Genomic DNA, 23577 nt, shown 5'->3' with positions numbered 1-23577 from the left:
TGGCAGTTTTAAAAGTAATTTTTTGTAAATAAGTATGCTAAAGTGAAATGTGGTAACTGATCCCTAAACTGTCCTTGTAGTTAAATATATATATTAAAAAAAACTATAAGTTAAAATAACATTCAGATTGTATAGCACAGGCTGATGCATTTTTAAACAATATTTACAATATTACCCAGAGGCTTAGGTGGGAATTAAAGTGTAAAAACCATAAAAAACTGCACCAATTTTATAGCAAAATATCTGTACATTTAAAAAGAGATCATATAACTACACATTATCCAAGGAAAATGGGACCTTCACCAAGGGGTTCACATAAGCACAACATAAAATAAGAAATTCAGTGGTTAAATACTATACAATAAACTTTACAATTAATATATTGATGTACCAAGAAGTAAGCCAGAAGCAGAGTGTATAATATGTAAAGTACAAATCAGCTTTAGTCCAGTTTTTGACTTTGGAATGGATCAAGTGCCCTGCCAGAGAGGAAGGAAAAATAACAGTGGCTTAGTTGGCCATTTAGTCCTATTATGTATCACTTAAGCTTAATCCAAATGTGAACATTTCAAGCAATTTAATTTGCAATTCCCTATAAAGCAATGATGCCAAATATATCTTCTCCGGTTTACAAAAGGGTGGGCGGGGAGGGGGGGGCACTGCGATTGTCAGGAGAATAAGGCTAGGTTAACTACACTACTAGCTAGCAGAAGTAATCTGAAATGCTTGATAGAGCTAATGAACTTCTCCCTGGCTAGCAAGGCACCAATTTCTGTTCTCAGAATAGGCCCATAATGGTCCTCAGAAATCCTAATACTGATTACTGAGATGTTAATTTTAGTGCTAATTAATAAATACATCTGCATTATTATTATTTTAAAAGCTGCCTCTAGCTGAAGAACACAGTACTGCAAAAAAATCTTACACAAATTTGTATGCCATCATATCCTTGCATTCATACTGGTGAACTCTCACAGGGTGTCCTACCCGAGTACAGCAGTGTAGAATGTAAAATGAGAGAGCTGAGTGACCTCTGTGCCACTGCAGTGCATCCTGTTTGTACTTGGCTGGGGCTTGGTTATGGACAGGAGCTTATGTGACTTTCCTTCTTCCAGGTTGCAAGCCCTTAAAAATAACAAAGTTGATGGATATGTCTAAAACACAAAAGCAACTTTTTTCCTTAAACATCTCAGCAAAGGAAACCCACAGCAGTTGCATCCATGTTATTTACAACTTATCAGGAAACCAGGGTGTGCCATCATGGGACAATCACAATGGCAGATAATGAGTGTAATACGAAATTTACATTTTGGTTAAAAAATTGGGTAATACACTGGTGTAAAAAGATACCTAATCAAATCAAACCCTATTGCTTTGATTAATCTGAGCAGGTACTTCCACTTTTAGGCACTTGTTAACAAAGGTTGAAAGGAGAGCCCGTCATTTTTAAATTCCTATGTGTTTGCTAAATCTGAGCCCTTAGAATATTTTATCAATGTTCAAGGTTGCGGTTACATGGTAGCACATAAAGTTCATGTGGAAAGTTTCATTCACGTATACTCTACTCATACAGGCAGGTCTCAGGTTCACATGGTTATCTCGGCACCATTAACAGAACGCAGGTTCTGATCATCAAAGCGCCGCCTGACACTTCTCCTCACCGCATCGGCTCGTCTGTATGGTTGGTTTCTAAGATCTGTAAAGAGGAGAGTATCAATCAGAGAATTGCAACCTTTAGTATCATGTGTCTAAGCAAGACAAAGGTCAGCTGGCAGCCAATCAAAGCAGCTTGTGTAGAAGAATCAGCTAACAGGTCCTTAAAACTCATTTGAGTATTTGAGCCAGACATGTACTTTGCCCTCAATATTTAAAGCAGGATGTAATACTGATGTGATTCTGGAACTTTTTAGAAAAATATATAGGAAAGGCAACTGTTCTTGTCACTGGCCAGAGAATCTAGAGAATCTAGCTGGAGTCTTATTTTGAAATGTTTCTTCAATTGGAAAAAGCATTGGCTTAGTTCTGTCCTTTTTCTTCTGGAAACCTGAATATCAATAATTGTAATGAATTTTAAACTGCAACATTAATAAACCAACTACCCTATCCTATCTTTTCTGGAATTTTAATCACAGGACACTACGCTTATTTTGCACGCAGAGGTCCCATTATTTGTATTCAGTTAGTATTAGCTGAGGTCTTTTTTTTATTTTGTGAAACACAATGCCCAATCACTAAACAAAAATAATCACTAAATCAAAATAATACTTCATTCCTGTACATTGTCTCCTGCCACCCAGTATTTCCTATTTTTCATTAGAGGGGAGAAGTTGTTTGGGCCTTCCAGCATTCTCCAATTTGTACTACAAATGCACAGAATGTTTAAAAATGCCTAATATAAAAAAAAAACCCTTGTTGAATGAATGACTCAACCACTGCATACTGGTTCAAGCAGGCACTATTCTAGTAGAATACAGTGGGCTAAACAAAGACATTTTATTCTATGTAAACATTCTTAATACGAAATCATGCTTTCATAATGAATACTTAAGGTAGGTAGCCTAGCCAGCAGGTAAGCTGCTTCTGACTGCGTCAGGGTAGGCGGTGTACTCCGCGCACCCCCCACAACCCCGTCCCACTGTTTCATTTACTTAGTATTTATTTCCCTTCACATTGTTAACTTCTGTTAGGAGACATTCTATCTTTGAAAGGGGAAACATAAACACCAACAATTTTTTATTCCTTTACCTACTTGGTAGCTTGAAAATGGAGCCAATGGGCCATATCTGGCCTACAAAATGTTTAGACCCCAACTTATACTTTTAAATACAAATTCCTGATCTTGTAATAGATAATTAATATTTAAAAAGAGGGTTTCTGACTTCCTTGGATAACTGCAGAGTCTGGCAATACTGAGCCCAAATTTTCACATGGCAAAAAGAAAGGAGCTGAGTGAGTGCTGAAACCTATGCTCTCAGGTTCAGCATAGTCCCCACCAATCCTGACTCCTTGCAATTCGTCACCCTGCCTCACTCTTTCTAAATTCAAGGGAAGAATAGTTTTATACATGCCCTCATCCTCTCAAGCTTCTGCTTCTTGCCCAGAATGATAAGGCAAGGTCAGAATTCCACTTTTGCTAAAGGTATGTGATGACTTGTAGCTCTATAATTCCTGAGTCTTCTGAACAATTGGGTCTGAAGATCCAAATCTTTCTTCAAAGTCTATATATAGATCATGTTCCCTGGCCAGGACTTGCTCTCAGTTTCTTCAAATCAAGAGGGTTTAACTGATTAACTCAGAGGCCAAGAAAACAGTAAGGGAAAGACAGCCTAGCACCCAAAGCAAGTACAATCATCAGCAAATACCCTTGCCCAAGCCATCACACTTGATAATTTGGAAGCAGGCCACAAAGAGTCCAACAGAGAGGCTCTGCCTCACATCACTGTAATGTGAGGTTACAAAAACTTCTCCCTTGTCAGACTCTCACCAGTATTACCCTCAGCCATAGACTGAAACCACTGATCTGCATACAGAGAGAGGAGGAAGCTAAGTAAAAAGTGATGCTTGCCAGCTCTGTGTATCCTCCACCACCGGTGTGCTAGAAGAAATCCTTACCCTCGAGTGAACATTTGGAAATTTAGTGATATTATTCTTCTTTAAGGCTAAACAGAAAAAAACAAAAACACAAAATGATGGTTAAGTAAAAATGGGATGAAAATGGAAAGCAATTCAACTTAGTGCTTAACATACCCGGCATGTTAGCCAACAGGGGAGGAGAATGGGAGGCCATTAATACAAGAGGTGTTAGATAAAACAAGGGAAAGATCAGAGTGTCTTCCCACCCAGCTCTCTGACCACCCAAATCCAAGCTGCTTTGAAGTTTGGCTCCAGGATGATAGTCCAGCCACAAAACTGACAGGAACAATTAGCTGAGCAGATGACAGTGTCTAGCCTTGTTAATAAGCACGGGTGGGTAAGTATGCTGCAGAGCAAGCAACAATGCACCACATCCTCTTGAGATCGTCAGAGACAGAGGAACATGCATAACAAGTATAATTCACAGAAGAGTTAATGCCACAAAACAAACACGTAACCTGTTCCATGTCAATCTCAACGTGGGAGTTATATCTAATTAGAGTATGGGCTTGCCTTGTCCCTTTTCTAATCAGCTGGACACTGCAAAGAAGTTTCTTATCTAGCCATCAAGAACCAAGGGCAAGCAGTTTACTTCTTGAAAATATTGGGATTTTTTTTTTTTTCTAAGAATAGTAGCATTTTCCAATAATAGGTATTTGCTATTAGTATTTCTGGATGCCACACTCCTAACCAAAAAAGCAGGTCCAGATATCATCTCATCGCAAGAGAAATACCCTGGATTTGACATGGAACAGAGTCGCAGTGAAGAAGTGTGAATGAGAGACTATGGGAAGTTCCTAAAGCCTTTGTTTTCACTTTCTGCCTCACAGCCCTGCTCCAATGTGGAACTGCTGGTAACCGAACTTGGGCACGACGCCCAGAAGGAAAAGAGGCCGGGTATAACGTTATGGCTTGCCTATATCAACTTATAGACTTCCATGTGCCCAGGGTTCCTCGCTTGTACTGTGAGCTCCACACTGTGGGTGATGGCTAGAGGTGACGTAAGACAGTTAAGAAAGTCCCAATTTACAAGTGTGTGGTTCACAGTTCTTTCTGCATATCATTTTTCAACTTCTGGGCACTTTGCATTCCTGAGCACTTGCACACAGCACATTTTGTTATCAAGGCATGCTAACTGAATACAGAAAGGAGGCTGGTTTAATATCTGTAAACCTATTAAAACACAGCAAGTGCTCAATAAATGTTAGGTATAGTTAGTTATTGTTATTAATGACTATCATTTTGTACTCAAAGGCACTAGCCCAAAAGCCTTATAACCACTCAGCTGCTGATCCTAGTGCTAATTCTCAAAAGTCATGCTCTATTTACAATATTGTTCTAAAAATTTCTACAAGCAATTCTATTATTTCAACTCACACACACTCAGACCACTGCAGGCACGTGGATTCACAGACATAGGAAAGTGGCAGTGAGTGAACAGTAACGACAGGCGTGCAAAACCATGCAGTGTGAAGGCAACATAAACTACAACATGGCAGAGACGGAGATGCCATGCTAGCATCTTCGGGGGTCCTAGTAGACATACAGAGGGACATAAGAGGTCAAAAAATCTGTAGCAACCTTTTAAGAGCATCGGGTGAGAAAGAGTAATAGTTTAGTAATGGTATTCCTCAGTAAGAACAGGTTCGCAGAAAAATCGAGAGCCACGCTTGGCGGTGCGAGCAGTAAAGGGCACAGTCTTCAGCACTGCGTTGAAAATGACAGCCAAATAAGACAAACAGAAGAGAGTAAAAAGCCAGGATCTATCACATTAGTACACGGTTAGTGCTTTGTTAATCATACCTGGAGATGGGGAAAGGCAATGTACACCCAAGTGAGTTCATTAAGTCTAAAATAGTTCTCAGTCTGGGGCTTGGCGGATGGGAAACGAAAAATATTTTAAAGAGAATAAAAACGGTAGGATCTGTAAGCAGATACTCATTCCACTCCAACAGCAGCTTAACGATGAGATCAGGCAAATAGAAAATGTAGATTTTGCTCATTTGACAACCCCGGGGTCACCGAGATGGAGAACAGCCTACTGGAAAAGGAGCTCTTGCTGTTCGAGGCTAGATGCTTCTCTCCCAACAAGTTAATCCTATTGCGGCATTGAGTCAAATAGGTGCTCAGCCCCAAAAGACCTGCTCTTAGTCTTGCTGAGAGCAGAACAGCTCCCTCAGTGCCAGGGAAACAAAGAGAGCTGCCCAACAATGGGGGACTTTACCTGAGGGGCCATGTGCAAACCAATGCAGAGTGAACAAGGAGACACGGGCAGGCACGCGCGTACAGACTGTGTGCGCGCCATACACAGACACAGGCATGTTACCAGCCACTTACCTAGCCACTGACGACTGAGACCGCTTTACGCTAGGCCAGAAACTCTTACTGACTTCCTGTTAGTGATCTATGTACCTATTTTATTTCCTTGGGTCTGAACTGGTAAAAAAAAATGATAGTTTTGGCTTTGGGGATCCCTAATTATGATGGTAAGCTATTCACAAAAAATGAGAAATCAAAATTCTGATAGTTACATTCTTAAAGAATTAGGACAGCTGGGGACATGTGACTAATGTGTACTTGATGTTAAAAAGTTGTTAGTTTTGGAGGTATGTGACAAAGATACTCTGGCTATGATTGTTTGCTTTATTGTAGAATCCTTATCTTTTGAAGACACATACACTGAAATACAGATGAAATTGTACGTCTTAGATTTGCTTCAGAATCCCAGAGATTAGGGAATGGGGAGCAGGTAGAAGCAGACACATAACAAGACTGGCCAGGAGTTGAGAATTGTTCAAAGATGATGGGTATACAGAACTCCTCGGGCTGTTCTCTGTACTTCTGCATTGTGTATTTTTAAAATTCTCTACAATAAAAAACTGGTAAGTATCTTGGAAGCTAAAAAAAAAAAAAAAAAAAAAAAACAAAACAGTATTCATATGCAACAGACATGAAAGTCACTTGCAGCCAATGCCACAGACAGTGGCTCCAATTATTGTCTCAACTATAAGAGAATGCAGAATCTCTGGAGAATGGATTCAAGCAGCAAGCATTAAGCTACAACTTAATCAGACAAGGACCAAGCTGGGTGAGATACCACTCATTTCTAGCTGAGCAGCCTGAGAAGCCTGTTGGCCTATCAGAACGAAAGCTCTAGCTCCCGATTTCCTCTTGTCTTCAGTTACTTTGAATGACTTAAAAACGCTTTTCAAGAGCGTGCTGGGAAAATCTGTACTGACCGTGGTTAGTACACAACCCTGCGTGGGCCTTGTCCGTGGTACTTATTAGTCAGGCAGGTGGGTGGGAGGGGCCACAAGGTAGAAAATGGAGCAGGGAACTAAACCCAAGACAGTGGAAAACCATCAGGAGGAGGAGCCTGGTGAAATCTGTGGGGTTCCAATGATAATGACGAAAGAGTTCTCAGAGAGTGCTGGGGTTTTCTGACAGGCAGTATACAGGCTACTGGGAATCTACTTCCAACACTAGCAAGGAGTCCTTCCCCATAATTCTGGGTCTGCACCAAGTCACTTGAAGACCTCATAAATTCTGACCAAAAGGAGCAAGCTGTGGAAGGGGTCCACTGTGGGCAGGATCAGTGGGGTCTCTACGGGCTACTAGGAGAAAATATCTTTTACCTGTGATAATGTCTTCAATGGCACCGTCTTTTCCTTCATATACATGTCTGTTATCTTTCACTTGTCGCCTTCTCAATTCTGCAATTAATTCCTGCTGCTGCCTCTTTGATTTGTGGGAAGGAGACTGAGGAGAGAGAAGGATGGCAGAGATGAGAGGGACCAGCACCCACGGGGGCTTGAGAAGATCCAAACTGTGTCTGAGCATTCTGTTACCAACAAGCAGCCTCAGCCAAAAACACGAGCGGCCCCATCCCAAATCCTGCTCAGAGAAACACTCAGAAAGCTTCTGGGGGAAAAAAAAACTTTCTGGGAAAACCACGCAGAACTCCAGCCGGCGGCAGCGGGAAGGCTGGATAGTCTGGCTACAAGAGGCAGCTGGGGACAACCATCCATTTCTTGAGCTTTGGTGCAGAGGATGGGGGTGAAGAACACCGTGACCTCCAGCCCTGTGGCCTGCAGCACCCGAGCTGCTTCCCTCCCGGGAATCCTCCATCCGGTTGCTCAGAGTGAAGCGGCCAGCCACGGAGGCTGCACCAAGGGCGACCCTGTGAAGCCTTCCCTGGACCCCCCACAGGTCCTCATCGGGCTACCTGGCATGATCTCGCTAGACAGCCACAAGACTTAAGTTCCTGATCTCTGCACGCCCGGAAAAGCTGCACACACCTGTTCTTCACTTCTTTCTACTGTGTGCAGAACAAAGGATGAACAACAAATCCACGAGCCCGGCTTCCAAGCCCTGGCGGAAAGCCGTCAGGCATGCGTGCAGGTCTGGCATTTGCCCCCACTTCCCTGCTGGCCCAAATGAGGCCGTCTCAGGCCCTGGCCACGTCTCACCTTTGGATCCTGCTGCTCCATCAGAGCTTCCTGCTCTAGGAGTTTTTCCATGAGGGCTTGTTCCTGCTTTTTCCTCAGCTCATTTTCCTCTTCTGCTTGCTGGGCAAAGTCAAAGGAACCCAAAGATTAGTCCGTGGAAATGACAGCCATCAAGGTATTTTAAAGTCGCTCCTAAGAGAATGTTGGCGAGCCAGGTATCAGAGTGGAGGGGAAGGGACAAGATCTACATTTAGGCTTATCAGGGACACTGATCCGGGCTTTCCCTGTTGGTCTCTATCACATCTCCTCAACATCCAGCAATCATGACGTACCTTGTCCAGAAAGTCTTTCCTGAGGACCGCCCCCCGCCCCAAACACACACACTGCTTCTCAGCCCGTCCCAGAGATGTGGATGGAAACTATCCAGGCAGCTCTGCTCTGGGATTTCCATGTGAGCTTGTTTTGCTTCCGGAACCTGTCCACCTACCTATAGTTTTTTCCAAAAGCAAGAGTTCAGATTCCTCTCCTTCTGCCCATTGTTAGGGGAAAACCTCCATTCCCTTGCCTCTTACTTCCTCCAGGGGGTCTCACCCCATAGCTCACTCCTTCCCAAGGGCCACAGAGTGACTTGTCTGATGCGATTGGGACAGGAAATCAAGACAGGCTCACCTCTGCTCAGCTCTCCTGCACATTCTCTGCTTTGAAGCCAGCCTCCCTAAAGAGACTTCTAACAGTCTCGCTGTGAAGCGTTAGAGTCAGTTATCTAGTTTAGGGCTGAGGTAGAAGCTCACAGACACTCACCACACCCTCCAGTCCAGCTATTATCAAGAATAAAGTTTACATTTTGGACCCCTTTACTTCTCCCTTAAGTTACATTCTGGTTCAGACTTGGGGAGTGAAAGGAGGAATGACATCCCACAACCCCAGTGTCTGCCCAAAAGGTCCCCAGGTCACTGTTAGCCTGGGAGTCATTCATCGTGCAGTATCAATGGCCAGTAAAACACCCCACACCGCCACTGCCTGCCAGAGACCCCTCGGAGCCCCCTAACAGAACACGGGGTGAAACGACAATGTGGAAGCGGCTCACTGACAGGCTCTGACCTGCGCCACCCCACACAGGTCACCAAGGAACTTCGCTTTGTCCTTTGCTATACCCCTGCTGCAGTATCGGGCTTTGGGACCAACCAGACCCACTTCCCAATTTATATTCTACAATTTTAAAATAGCCCATATTTTTCTGTACAGACCTCAGGCTCACAGTTTTTTATGTGAAGAAATGTGGTCCTAGCACATAACAAGAATCACTGTGAGTCACGTCTGCAGGGCACAGGCATTTCCAGCCAGTGAACCCCGAGCACATGGTTAGCAGTGGCTGGGGACCAGAGACCACCTCCAGCGTCCAGGTCTCTGTCCTGTGTTCGGGTTCAGCCTCCCTTTCCTTTCTGCAAACAGCTTGTGACATCACTGCCACACGATAAGTAAATAAATAATGTAACCTTCTGAATTTCAGGAAAAGGCCAAAGGACGATTCTGGAGCTAGAGAAGTGACCCACTATATCCAAGAGATTGTTTCTCAAAAAGGTAGAAGACCTGGGGCACCTGGGTGGCTCCCCAGCATCTACCTTTGGCTTGGGTTATGATCCAGGGTCCTGGGATTGAGGCCCCCATCAGGCTCCCTGCACAGTGGGAGTCTGCTTCTCCCTCTCCCTTTTCCCCCCAAACCCGCTCATGTTCTCTTCCTCAAAGTAAATAGAAGCTTTAAAAAAAAAAAAAAGCCTCATCCCTCCTCCCCTATAATCACACTCCTTCCTCCACCAACATTCCTGAGGTTATACTTAGACAACCTTGGCGAGTACAGCCTGCAATGTCTCCTAAGGGCACTAACAGCCACTAACAGCCGCTAACAACCACCTCCCCCCAATCCCCCCACTTATTCTTTCTCAAGGAACAAATTCTTCCAACACATGCCTCTTTGGGTCACATGCTTTTTCAAGACCTGGATTGTGTCAAACAGGCTATTTAAAGGAAGGGCCACTGTTGGTCCAGATGAGGAAACAGACAGCAAGCATTCTACCTAGCACCATCCTTCAGTCCACGCCAGAGAAATACTGGTCTAGATGACCTAACGGCTTGGGCAGGACACGCACGAGCAGGATGTCCCTGACCTCAGCTACAGTACCCTTGCCACAGGCCAGAGGCCACTCCTTTCACCTGTCCAACAACCGCATGGGAAGCCTGGAGTTTCTAAGTCCTTTACCTGCCCTCACAAGAGTGAACAGTCAGTGAGGAAGGGATGGTTCTGGAGTGTCTTCACTTGCCCCAAAGGGCAATCAAGAGTTTTTGTCTTTAGGCTGAACCGCAGGCCTGGCTGGCTGGAGACAGGGAGCATGGTGGGCTGAGGGCCCCAGGAACACGCAGCCCCCACAGGAGTAGAGACTGTTTGGACTCACGCTGACTTCCCAGATCTGCTGCCTGAAGGAACAGGGGAGGCCACCACACAGCAGCGGAGACCAGAGACCAGACGCAGGTCTGGAGGACACCCCCTTGACGACCAGCACCAAGGAAGGCTTGAAAGGACCCCACACTCCTATTTACCTTATAGGCTTTCACAAACCGGACAAAGACGGGAAAGAAGACAGAGGGTGGAGTCGTCTTGGGGTTTTCTCCAAAATACTTCACCACATCATCAAAAGCATCCTGTAAAGAAGCAAACTCCTCAAGTTTCATAAAGTCCAGCATGTGAACCTGACCCCTGGGGGAAGAGCAGCAGGGGGGATCCAGCCACTGCCACAGCATTCCTGCGGCCCCTCCCACTCCCATGATCCTCTGGGGTCTCCTGGGTCCTCTGAAAACCGAGGCAAAGGTGAGCAGAAGGCAAAGATGCCACACAGGATTCATCTCTGGGACCAACTGTGTTTCTACATAAGGTCTCTCTCTCTTTCTTTCACACACACACACACACACACACACACACACACACACACGAGGAACTACCCCTTTCAAGAGCTTCCTAAGGCCACGGGACACAGGGTTAGAAGGGATCTCAAAAGTCGCTCTGACTCTGATCCCCACTGGCTAATTCAATGCACCTTACAGTGTCCCCACCTCAGAGACACTCAGGTCTCTGCTTAAACGCTTTCCTGGCACGGGACAGCCTCGTTTGGGAGCCATCCCACCCCATCTGCGTTGAGTCCCCACCACACTCTGCCTTCCCTTCTGTGATGGCATGCAGTCCACTTGGGCTATTTTTTCAAGGCTGTAAACTTAACCCCTGGGGTAGCATGAGATTTTGAGGTCAAGGCCCACAGAAACCCAACACGCTGGGAAGGAAAAGTGCTTTGCAAAGCACAGGAACGACACACGCTGGCCGAAATGAATCCCGGCCTCACGCAGAGGGAGCCTGGGAGTGAGAGGGGAGGAGCAAGAGAGAGGGAGGACCTCTACAGAACAGGGTGAAGACTCCAGATCAGAAGAGGACAGTGAACAGAACAGGGACAATATTCAGAAAGAGCTCACCCAAGGGAGTCATTAGCTAAAGAAGAAACCCACCCTCAGCAGACGGAGGGCCATGTTCCCCCAGAGCCAGGCCAGCACCCAAGTGGGTTTAAGGGATCCAAACACATCGCTGTGCGTGGTCAGGGTACAGCTCCTTACCTGTGCTATCTTGGCGTCATCCTGCAGCTTCTTCAGCTTCCCCTCGTTGTTGAGGATGAACTCCTTCAGCAGCGTGTTGTGGTCGTGCATGGTGTACTCCCTCTTGGTTAAGTCCATGCCCCTCTGGAGCTCCTTGACGTCCAGTAAAACATTCTCGAGGGAGACTGAAGCAGAGACAGCAATGTCCCCGTGAATGTCAAAACCACAGCGAGTCTGGCTGGTATGCCCAGTTCTCAGTGGATTCCTAGGGTCACTAGACCCTAGGGGCTTCAGGCCTTAGATCTTTCGGAGCAGAGACCTTACTTTATGAATAAGTTACTAGTGCTCGCTACCCTGCACTGCATTAGCTTCCATATATGCACTAATTCATTTACACTATTAGCTCGATTTGCCAACAACAGCAACAACAACAAATAGCATCAGTAGGTTACATGGCCTGCCCTATATCGTACAGCTAGAAGGTGGCCAAAATGGAGTTCAGCGAACAACCATGGACTCCACACCCTGGGACTATACCCCGCTATCCCATTTCTCTTACGGGAGAGGAGAACCTATTGGTCTGTAGGCTCAGAGACTCCTTAACTGTGTGGCGGCCCAAGATCTGATCCTCCTGCACTCTGACCTCATTTACATTCCCGTGGCTCTCCAGCAGGGGGCAGCATTGAGATGTCCAAGTTGAGTGCCATTGCCCGCCAGAAACAAAGTAACCCTGGACAGGCTTTTTCTCAAAGAAGCCTTCCCTGCTTCAGAAGGGTTTTTCAGCACAGCCTTTCCATCTCCTGTGTGGCCACCCTCCCGGAGCAGGTGCCTTCCTCATACCTTCTGGGCCCTCCCTCTAGCCCCCCGCAGCCCATCTCTGCTCTGCAAGTGGATGAATTCCATGAGGCAGTCAGGTTTTTCCCTTGCTAGACTCACAGTCTTACTCAACTTCGACTCCTCAGTGCTTAGGACAGTGCCCAGTACACCGCAGGGGCTCCGAAAGGCTCACTGGATTGGCAAAGGAGTGACTGGACAGAGGAGTGAGGGTATAAAGATTCCATGTCAGTTTACCTGGCAGCCAGAGAACAACTCAGCCAGGGAACCTCCGTCTGGAACTCCGCCTTCCCAGACTGATTTTTTCCAGCACCTCTGGGGAATCGCAGTTGGGCCAAACAAAACGGCCAAAACAAAAATTTTTGCTGACACAATTCTGTTCATTGTGATGCTAAAGAATCCCTAATTTAGGCAAAGAGAAACCTGGAAGGAGGAAAATCACTGCCTCCTGAGCCTTGACCTCAGCGGGCCTGTCACAGCCTGCACCTCACAGCCCTTCACAGTCAAAACATCAGTCCGGCTTGCCTCTGTCCCGCCTGCCTGGGCGCCTCCACTAGGGCTCCCTGGGCATCTGTCCCCAGTTAGCACCGCATCATCTCTTTCATTCCCTCGCTCATTTACCTCCGCCCCCCAGCAATTTGCTAGGGCCTAGGGGAATTATAATGAAAACTCGATTATATTCATAAATGCACAAGTTGGAATGGACATGCAAACTGTTAGAATAAAATTGGAGAAATCTTGTGTGCAAGAGTGGTGTGGCGGCGTGCTCTGTGGTAACAACACAAGCGGAGCAGCCGTTTACTTTGAGGAAGTCAGAGAAAGCCTTGCCCACAAAAATTCGATTCGCTAAGCCTGAAGTAGGCCCCAGGAATGTGAATTTATACTAAACACCTTGGCTGCTTGGGGTTCAAGAACTTAATGTGAGAATTCCAGTATGTAACCAACTCTGGGGTCAACGTGCGTCTGGTTCCTTTTTCTAGCCGAATGGTCTCTGGAGAGGACACGCTTCATTAGACACTACACCAAGTGAGAAGATGTGGGCTCTAGTCCTGTTTCCATCACGTTCTACCCCTGTGACCTCGGACACGCTATGGAACCTCTGAAAATGTCAGTTTTCTCACCTGTAACTCGGGGATACCATTACATACCCATTATAGGCCAGCTACCCCAGAATCACTTGATGATTTAAATGAGAAAATGCATAACTGCTACGGCAAAATAACAGCCGAAAGTACTGATAATTTAGCTTGTGCTCATGCTAAAGGCACAATGTTGGGAACTACCACACCTGAGCAAGTGGGACAGCCCAAAATCAAACTCAAGTGTTTCTTGGGGGGGGGGGGACTTTCAGATCTTCACTCTCCTGTTTCAACAACAGCAACAGACTGAGAAGGACACTGAAAGGAAGACGTAAGTGGCCCAAGGTCCAGAGCCCCGACTCTGTACAGAGGACACAGAGAGGTCTCCCTTGTGTCCCTAGTCGCTATGGCTCCCAGGCGTGGGCAACACCATGGCCTACGGACCTCGGCCAAGAGCTTCAGACTTTCACCTTGCCTTTCAAAGGGGTTCCGAAGACCGGTCAAGCAGGGGATGGCTCCCCCGGGACCCATGTTTAAAGGCACCTGATCCCCAGGGGTAGCAGGAAGAGCCAAAGCCAAGTACCTGCGGCAGCTTTCTCCACATAGTGAAGCTCGTTATAAAACAGGGACACTTGGTGATATTTCTCTTTTACCACATTTGAAATGTAGTGCAACAGTGTTTGCTTTCGGTCTGTCGACTTTGTATCTAAGAGCTGAAAACAAAAGGAATACGGGTTAGTTAGAGCGAAGGAGGATGGGGAGCTTGCCCCCCACCATGACGTCCTTCCACTCAGAGTACAGCACCCCAAAGTGGACCAAAAAATCCTCCCGTGGGAGGGTCAAGCCTGGACATGTTCTTCACTAAACCAGCCCACTGACTTGTAAAGGAGACCACAGGACTTCTCTCCCGGGGTATGTTCGGTGTCGGGGACGATTCCCACACGCATCTCCACTCACCTGAAACCACCCCACTGCACATCTGCCACACCACCTCCCCTGGCTAAAAGGTCGGAAGTCACCAGTTTGAGGGTGAAGGAGCAGAGGAGTGAGCACAGAATCAGCGGGCGTGCAGGTACTGCCCACAAGGCAGGACTCTCGTAGCGCGGTCGGCACGATTCTAGCTCAGCTCGTTCTTCTTCCCCGGCCTCCGTGACACACGGCAGCGGGGCTTGCCGCACATGCCCCTCTCGGGCAGGACTGGGACTCAACTGGACACTCCCTACCAAACAGCCGTGTCTCCCCAGGGCTCGGGACTCAGCCCACTGCCCAACCTCCTCATGTGGAAGCCACGCTAGCCCCGCACAGCCTTGTGGGGAGAGGAATCCACAGAGGATTTTCTCTAGGCCTGCCCATCTAAATCAGATGACTGAAAAGCTGCACACTCTTTTCCATCCAGAAATATAATATTTTATATATATATATATACATATATGAATAACATATATGTACTTAGAATATATACATGTTTAGAAAAAATATATATATATATTAAGAAAATACAGAAAAGTAAAAAGAAGCACTTTGAAAAAAAAAAAACCCTAATTCTGTTCAACCTCTCTGTTAATATCTTAACCTAATTCCATTCAGGTTTTTCCTACATATTTTACTTGGGTGAACTCAATCAGTCCATGCAATTTACACCCTTTTTCAGACACAAAATTATCCATCCCTTTGAAAATTCTTCACAAACATTCTAAGAGTTAAAGAATAGTTTACCATATTAACTATTATTATAGTTAATAATTTCCCCAAATATTGGATCTTCATATTGTTGCTTATTATCTGCAATTATAAAATAAATAAAGCATTCATAATTCAGATTCCTGAGGAAAGAGTCCCAGACATGGAAACACTGGGTCAAAGGGCATGAGGATTTTTAAGGTTCTATGTGCTCGCTGCCAAATGATGTTCCAGAAAATTTATACCAATTGATTCTCCAACTAGCAATGTTCATTACAACATCCTACCCCCATTTCCAAAAGCGGACTCTGGGACTTGGTCTCTGCCAACTGTTTTGTCCTTTATATAGCTCTTGTATTTCTTTTAGTTCACTCACCAGATCTAAACTCTGAAGTTTAAATCCATAAACTGCTCCTCGTTTACTGCTATTCATATAGTTTCCAAGGGCCAAGATGATCTGCAAAAAAAAGAGACAGAGAGAGAGAGAAGCCCATCAGTAGAGCATCCCAGGCCAAGGAATTCGGCTGACAAGTCAGCTCTTCCCTACACGTATATGAGGAAAACTTCACTTGCCTCCAGAATTTTCTTGAGTTTTTGGGACGACTTTATAGAAACAGATGCTGCTATAATTGAGTGCAGTTGCTAGATTCCATTCAAAGGAAGGACAGGGAGGGGAGAGAAAAAAAGAGACATGTTAAAAATAAGAAACTCTAATTAGAAACTAAAATTTAACACAGAAGAAACACACCTGCATTTAGATTAAAGCTTTAATGTTGAAATTCTATTTTTCCTCAATGTAAAAAATTTATGTTATCCTGCTAGGGTCTTAGGTGACCATTATCTTCACATGCAAGCTCTTCTCTCAAAGTATTTGAAATGAGAAGAAATGTCAGATCTTGCTCATCACAAAATCTGTGACTGATGGGACTCAGAGCTTGGAGTCAACAGCATTTTCTAGCAGAACTCAATCCCCCGCCCACTACCTCGAACCACGTAAGACAATGCATTTTTAAATCAACGGAGCTGTCCAGGAATGAAAACAAAAGAGCAAAGGAATATGATCACTCTCCAGAAGTCCTGAGAACATGTTGTGAACAGACATGCTACTGTAATCAGTAATTAACAAAAGCGTATTTAGAAACAGAACTGGGAAAGAACTATTTCTGATATTTATGTTTACAACATTCATAAGTCTGTATCAGATTAACACAAAGAAACAAGAGATGGTTGGCTACTATTTTTCCATCACCATGGTGTACTATAACACACTGCCAAGGAAAAAGACTCCTATGGTAAATTTATAATGCTCCCAATTTAAGTCAATAAGTCTGTTCATTAAAGATACAGGATCATTTTTAAAAATGAAAGTAACATTTTCAGTCTTGCCAACCCAGTCAGTCAGAGGACTGGTGTCTTCGGGGGGGGAACAAGTTTGAGAAAATTATTTTCCTAATCCCATGTATTGAAGTGGAAACCTAGAGGACATGCCTAGACACAGTAAATGGCATTCTGTGGAGGAGAATAGCAATATGGAAAATGGAAATTCACCATTTTCACATTCAGTTGGCATATACAATGTGAAAAAAAAAAAATGGCCAAAATAAAAATGCAATCTAGAAAGTTCTGGGAAGGAGTCTTTACAGCCCATGGTGTGAAGTACAATTCTCGAAGAGACTAAAAAAAGAAAGAAATGATTCTATATCTCTTTGGACCCTCTCCCCTGCCAGAGCTGGTCCACTCACAGGAGTCAGCATCTGAATGCTTTCTGCAAAGTTCCCAATGAAGGCCATGATGGTCATCTTCTGCATGAGTCTCTCAATTTTACTGAACTGCATCATGAACCGGTCTTCATCTGACAAGTTCTCCAGGGGCTTCCTTTCCCGCTCATAGAGCCGAAACACTTTCACCTCGTTCTCAGTTGGCAAGAACCTCATCAAACATTCTACGAAGTCTACAGGCAATGTCTTCAAGTCAAATCTGAAGACAGATGTGGACATGTCAGTGTTAGAAAGAAAACCTCCTACCCGTTCAACCACACCATTTGGTCTGCTCGTCAACCACCAACACAATGAACTGATGGTGTCTACGGATGAATGGTGAAGATACCACTTGTACTGGCTCCTGACCGCCCAACGAGCAGCCTCAACGGTCCTTTCTGAGAACCCAGACCTTATCACAACAGTCATACTTGGTTTTTAACCTAGTATTACAGTTCTAAGTCTCCAGAAATCAACAGTAAATGACAGAAAGAACGAGAAGAAAGGCTGAAGCAACTGACGGTTAAGGGGTTCAAGGACATGATTCTTTTTTTTTTTAGACAGTGAGAGAGAACATGAGCGAGGAGAAGGTCAGAGAGAGAAGCAGACTCCCCGTGGAGCTGGGAGCCCTATGCGGGACTCGATCCCGGGACTCCGGGATCATGACCTGAGCGGAAGGCAGTCGTCCAACCAACTGAGCCACCCAGGCGAAGGACATGATTCTTAAGGCATATGAAGTACTGCTAATTAGTGACACTGATATTACACACACAATTACAGACTATCTGCTAAACCCCAATATTTTTCAATTAAACCAACAGCCTGGGCTATTTTCTCTACATTAGAAAATAAATGTATCCAAATGCCTATACTAAATGGATGTTTTGGCTTAAATGAATACATCCCTTAAAGGAGTATCAGGTCTTTTTTTAGCTATATGCTCAGTTTGAACAAACAGAATATTTGCCACAATCTCTGTTATCTTCCCTGGACAATCTTTGTCCAGCAAAAATAACATAATTACATCTAATCGTCATGATGAATATAGCATATATAGATTAAAATCCAGAATGCCTATTATGTTTCAACATCAGACATCAGAACAGAATATAGGATAGACTGGACTATTCGATTTTGATCCTGACTGAGGACACAAAATTGGAACAAATGATTTCTGAGGGTCATAGAGTCCCCTAAGAATCTTTTACCAAAATTTACAAAATTTAAATCTACCAGTTTAAAACGGATTCATTCCTAACACACCTAAAATATTTGTTCCTTGGCATATTTGAAAGTCATCATGGCCACAAGAAGGGCAGAAAGATTCCTCTCATAGAAAAGTAAATAAAACAAATGCTTCTCTGCAGTTCAGGGATAAGAAAAGAACTGAACTTCAAAATTTCCCGAAAGCTACTAAGAGAAACAGGAATCACATTCCTATTGTAATGAATTAAAATATGCATCTGTATCACATTTGCATCTGGCATTGACTTGTATCATTCCACAAATGCCATCAAATCTGCATTCAACACATCAAGAGAAAATTCAGATACTCCAGAGCAAACAGACAGTCTCTCCTTTTTCTTAGCATCTGTAATTCTCCACTCCTCATAGGTATGAGTTGCTGGAAAGCAAACCCAGTTAACAATGTTAACAAAGTTAACAAATGATGTCACAATCCAGTTGTTACTCTTCTAAAATAGTTTTCACTCAAGTACGGCACTCCCAAGGGTGATTTCTGGCCTGCCTCCTTAGTGCTAGCATTCCATTCAACTCTGAAATCACACATAATGTAACAAAGGGAAACTTTGGTATGTGGACATCAAGAATTGTTTTCCATCTTGTCCGACTATTGAGATATTTTTGTTATCTACAAATCATAACTTCCTTGTTTTTACTTTTACCCTAAATTCACTAGATTGAATGTTCCAGAATGTCCTGAACTTACACATGTATAGCTTTACATATCTCATCGGCGGTCTTTCCAGCTTTCCTTAACGTTATGGCAAGATTTTTGGCCCTATTTGCTTCTAGTAATGTCACTTTGTTGGACCCCTTCTGTGTTATCTTCTGCTTGCTTGAAGAAAGATCAATGGCAGGACCCTGGGCTTTCGTCTTAAATATTTCTTCAAATTCATCCACATTTAAATCCTGGAGTAGAGAGAGATGAGATAGGCAAACCAGATTACACTTAAAAATTAAGTGTAAGCATCAAAGAACTGACTTTTTCTACTCAATATTGCCTTTGATCATGGCTTACTCTATTTTCCTGTTTGTGCTACGACACGACGTAGGCCACACATACATCTCAAACGTCTCAACTAGAGAACTGATCCCATCTGGCCAACTCAACGGCTCTTCACTACTTACCTTGCAGGGCTGGCCACCACAGACTAGAACTATCTATCAAACCAGAGACTGTGTGATTACTGAGTTCTTATTCACTGAGAGTTCAATAAAGGGTCTTTTTATGCCCTATTATAAATGGAGAGCAGAGCTCATGTCAGATAGATATTTTGTGGCATTCACTAAAGACAATCACAACCACTCCAGAATCATAACCACTCCATGGTAACATAACTTCTTAAACACAGTTTTGAAACCACCTTACGAAACAGTGTCCAATTTCATTCTCCAATATAAAAATTCTTGTCTTCTTTACATCAAGGCATTTAAAACATTAACATTGTATCACTGAACCTTCCAGGTTAGCAGGGCACCCATTTCAGCTTTGCTGCCCAGAGAGCCCTCCCTGTCCCTAACCCACAAGAAAGATACCTCCAGAATCCGCTCGTCATCAATCTCGTTGAAGACCGTGCCATTGATCTGATTTGGCTTCAGGGCAACCCAGTTAAAAACTGGCATTCTGAATTTCGTCTTGATTGGCTTCTTTATTTTCACAGCTACAGAAGTCAGAGAGGTTGAAATTAAAACATCACCAAAACCCCACGATCCTCAAGGACAATCAGGGAACAGTCCTTGCAGATGACACTTTAACACTGGAGGAACACAGGCAAGAGGCGCCCAAGTGTTTATAAGCACAGAAAACACCATGCCTGGCTTTGGCTTAGAGCAATTTCAGGGCATCATTTGGTTGACCGATGCAACATGATGGTAAAGTTGTCTAACAGCCAGGGGTTGATTTTTTTTTTTTTCTTTTAAATGTAGACAAATGGATTACTGCGGTACACTCGACAATGTTAGGACAATGCTTAAGACAAAGTATTGGGGAGCAAAAATGATTAATAATGTTATTAGGCAGCAGGAAGAACACATGCTCTGGGACACTAGTGAGTGTGAGTCAGACTGTGAAATCCTATATTCTTGGTTCCAGAACTCATATTTCCAAACCAATCTTTAAAGACGATCAGAGACTGCAGGCAGCGGCTATCTACACCACCAGGAATGTAACATCAAGAAGGCCGGCTTTCTGTTGCAGCAACGCATTCTCATGGACCATTTTGACAACGGGGATTATACTGACACTGAGCTATTTCAACCAGGTCAAGGGCCACAAACAGCTCAAAATAGAAAAGATTTAAGATGACAGAAGTGGTACTCAGAAATCAGGATTAGTATTGCTTTTTGAGGATGGCCACGGTCCCTTCCCTGTTTCTTTAAAGAGCAATTTCTTCCCAGGAGTCAGCTACATGTGACTAGAAGGCATCCACGAACCCATGAAAAACGCAGAAAACCTCTTAATGGAGAAGAAGGGATATCTATCTTTGAGGGGTCAGGTGAGGAACTGTCAACTCCTCTTACTGCAGGGAAATGAGCTTTAAAAAAAAAGTAAATTCATTAAAAATTCCATGAATTCATTACACATCATAAGGAAGTCTCCCCAAACCATCGACACACACACGTGTGTCTCTATATATGCATGTATGTGTGTGTGCGCGCGTATATACATATATGTACACATATACATATATACATATACATACATACATTTTTTTTTCTTAAGTCTGTCCTGAGCTGCCACCACGTTACTTGGGAGCTCCACTATTTGCCATCATTAGCGTCCTGCCATCATAAGGGAGGGTGAAGGACAGTATAGAACAAAATAAACCCAACGCACACTGGGCTCTTCCCTGGCTGCCTGCCATTCCTCCAGAGTTATGAAGGCCACATACACAGCAGGAATGTCATCTGATAAATCCAACAAAAGCATGCAAGAACACAGAAACATAGCTTTTGCCAAACCAGGCCTTTCTACCACCATGACCCCAGAGGCCCCACCACCCGACACTGTTGGACTGCTCACCACACTTCATTTTGGTCTACACTGCCCAGGAAAACCTGTGTCCTCCGTGGGACAAAGGAAGAGACCCTCCTCTAGCCTGGCATACAGACGGAGAAGGGGGAGCAGGAGAGAAGCTGAGCAGGGATACTCTCACAATCTTGAGCTGGCGGGTCCTTGCCAGTTGGTTCCGCCATACATCCATGGACACCACGGGCCCCAGGACACGCGCTGAAAGTTACTCCGTCTGCAGCTACCCTACTCTGAACTCATCAGCAAAATTACGAGTAAGCCTGAGATCAGAACACAGGCCAAAAAAAAAAAAAAATGTTATCTTTAGAAAGTTGTCTTAACTCCGACTGGGGCGTGGGGAGTGGGTTATAGCAGAGGGGCCTAGAGGTGACCATGATAGACACTGTGCTCGCAGCATTCAGGCTAAAGGAGTGGCTTTGTGTGGGTAGGCGTGTGTTCCAAAGAGAGAGCCAGAGACCAGTGGGAAGGGCCTGGAAAAGCAGCACCTTGCAGCTTGTCCTTGTTCTGAGGAGCAACTATCCTTTCTCCCCCCAGAATAAGTCTAAAATCCTTCTAGAGCTGAGGCCTTAGATTCAGCTCTGACCATTAAACTAAGGGGGGGGGCACTCTTTTTCTCTCTGGGAGAAAGGAATATGTCATATGAAACCCAGGCTGCCTGCTTACAGAGCCCTCATCTCTTTTACTAAAATGTGTGGGCAAACCTGGACCAACAGTCAGCCAACGCAAGACTTCCCGCACATACAAGGTCCAAATGCGATGGTTCAGTGTAAGATGGGAGTGAGAAGATGTCAAAGCACAGTGTGACCAACAGAAACACACGGCAAACAACACTCAGTGAGGAGCAACCTACAGAAAAGCTTGATTGGCCCATCTTTTGTGGAAGCAGAAAGAACAAGAAAATACAAAAAAAAAAAAAATTATATATTAGATATGGTTAGAGTCAAGCCGCTCAACAGTTCACGCACTCTTAGCAGAGAATTTCATGCTTCTTGGACACATTTCACAAGGCAGCACAGAGCCAAAAATTCATTTCCATTCAGGCCTGCCTTGAAGACTCACTCACTATCCTGTTTTAAGAAGTAATCCTTCTTAGAAGAGGGGAAAAAATGATTTCATTATCGTGGTCCCAAACAGCCATATTGAACCGTGCTGTGTATTCCATAAGATACAAGTCACGTTTTAACAAAACATCATCGGCCAAGTACAAATTCTCATTGTGAACTTACAATGCACCTTTTCCCAAAGAGACAGCAAAGGTTACAGACCGCCCAGCCATCTGTTGCACATGACCGACACGGGAAATGGGAGCCACGCTGCTCTAGCACAGATGTGAGGAAGTAAGCCTAACGCTTCAAATATACATTCCATGCTATATTATTTTCTCTATAAAATGCAAAGAAAAATTCACTAGATAAAATTAGAGGACTTCATTCAGGTGCCCTGTCTTGGCCACCACGCACACGACAGCTCATTTCCTACAGAAGAGAGAGGCCAAGGGTCCTGTTGCCCAACGATCCAAGGCCTAGCAATGTCACAGGCTTCTGGGTTCCAGGAGCCCGTGGCATATCATCTCAGCTCTGTCCCTTGCCTCTACTGGGACATCCTGAATCTGTCTGGCCTCTTAATTCCAGGGAGAAAGTTACCCCACACACTGGCAACACATCTCATATAATGTGCTACCTAACGGTCTTATAATCCTTAGAGCTTGTAAAACAGAACATCTTGTCATTGTTTAATGGACACTTACGGCACCAAAGAGAAGTTTCTTAAGTTCCATGCACAGCCCTCTAAAAATGGTGTAAGACACCCTCCAACGGCAGCACTCCTGAGGGCAGCAGTTGGTCATTAGCTAAACAGAAAGTTCCACGCCACAGAGCTGAGGTAATCAAGAGAGGCTGCAAGTGTTTAAAACTGAGTTGTGGTAAGAGTCCAGAGAGGACAAGACCCATTACTGAAGGGAGCCCTGGACCTGCACACCTCAGCCTCACGCCAAGGCAGGTCTGAGTTCCAGGTGAGAGCTTGGACGAATGGAAATGGAGGCTCTATTGTGGTAGGTTGTGCCAAAGAGAAAGGAAGTGGTGCCGACAAGAGCCACCGAAGCAGCCACGGGCCATGGTGAGTGCTCTCAGGATGCTACGAGGGAAGCCTCATCCGTAAGCCAAGCGCACATGCCAACTATAGGTCTTCACACTCCATGACGGCCACCTTCCACTTTTGCTTTAGGAAGCAATAAGTTCTAG

The 23577-nt window shown here is 44.6% G+C and overlaps 1 protein-coding gene across 1 annotated transcript in view; it reads right to left on the bottom strand.

Annotated features, from left to right (window-relative positions):
* Nucleotides 1-1586: 1586 nt before the first annotated feature.
* Nucleotides 1587-23577, bottom strand: part of FMNL2 (formin like 2) — a 319987-nt gene continuing 297996 nt past the window's right edge. Inside the window, 11 exon segments of the mRNA XM_032355571.1 lie at nucleotides 1587-1696; nucleotides 7269-7392; nucleotides 8103-8201; nucleotides 10677-10778; nucleotides 11736-11899; nucleotides 14211-14340; nucleotides 15684-15764; nucleotides 15881-15949; nucleotides 17050-17284; nucleotides 19013-19215; nucleotides 19843-19967. Of these exon segments, the coding sequence (XP_032211462.1) occupies nucleotides 1587-1696; nucleotides 7269-7392; nucleotides 8103-8201; nucleotides 10677-10778; nucleotides 11736-11899; nucleotides 14211-14340; nucleotides 15684-15764; nucleotides 15881-15949; nucleotides 17050-17284; nucleotides 19013-19215; nucleotides 19843-19967 (1442 nt within the window).

This window comes from Mustela erminea, chromosome 8 (genome assembly GCF_009829155.1).
Source record: "Mustela erminea isolate mMusErm1 chromosome 8, mMusErm1.Pri, whole genome shotgun sequence".
Classification (NCBI taxonomy): Eukaryota; Metazoa; Chordata; class Mammalia; order Carnivora; family Mustelidae; genus Mustela; species Mustela erminea.
Note: the sequence above shows the minus strand (reverse complement) of the source record. Positions and strands in the feature narration are given on the sequence as shown.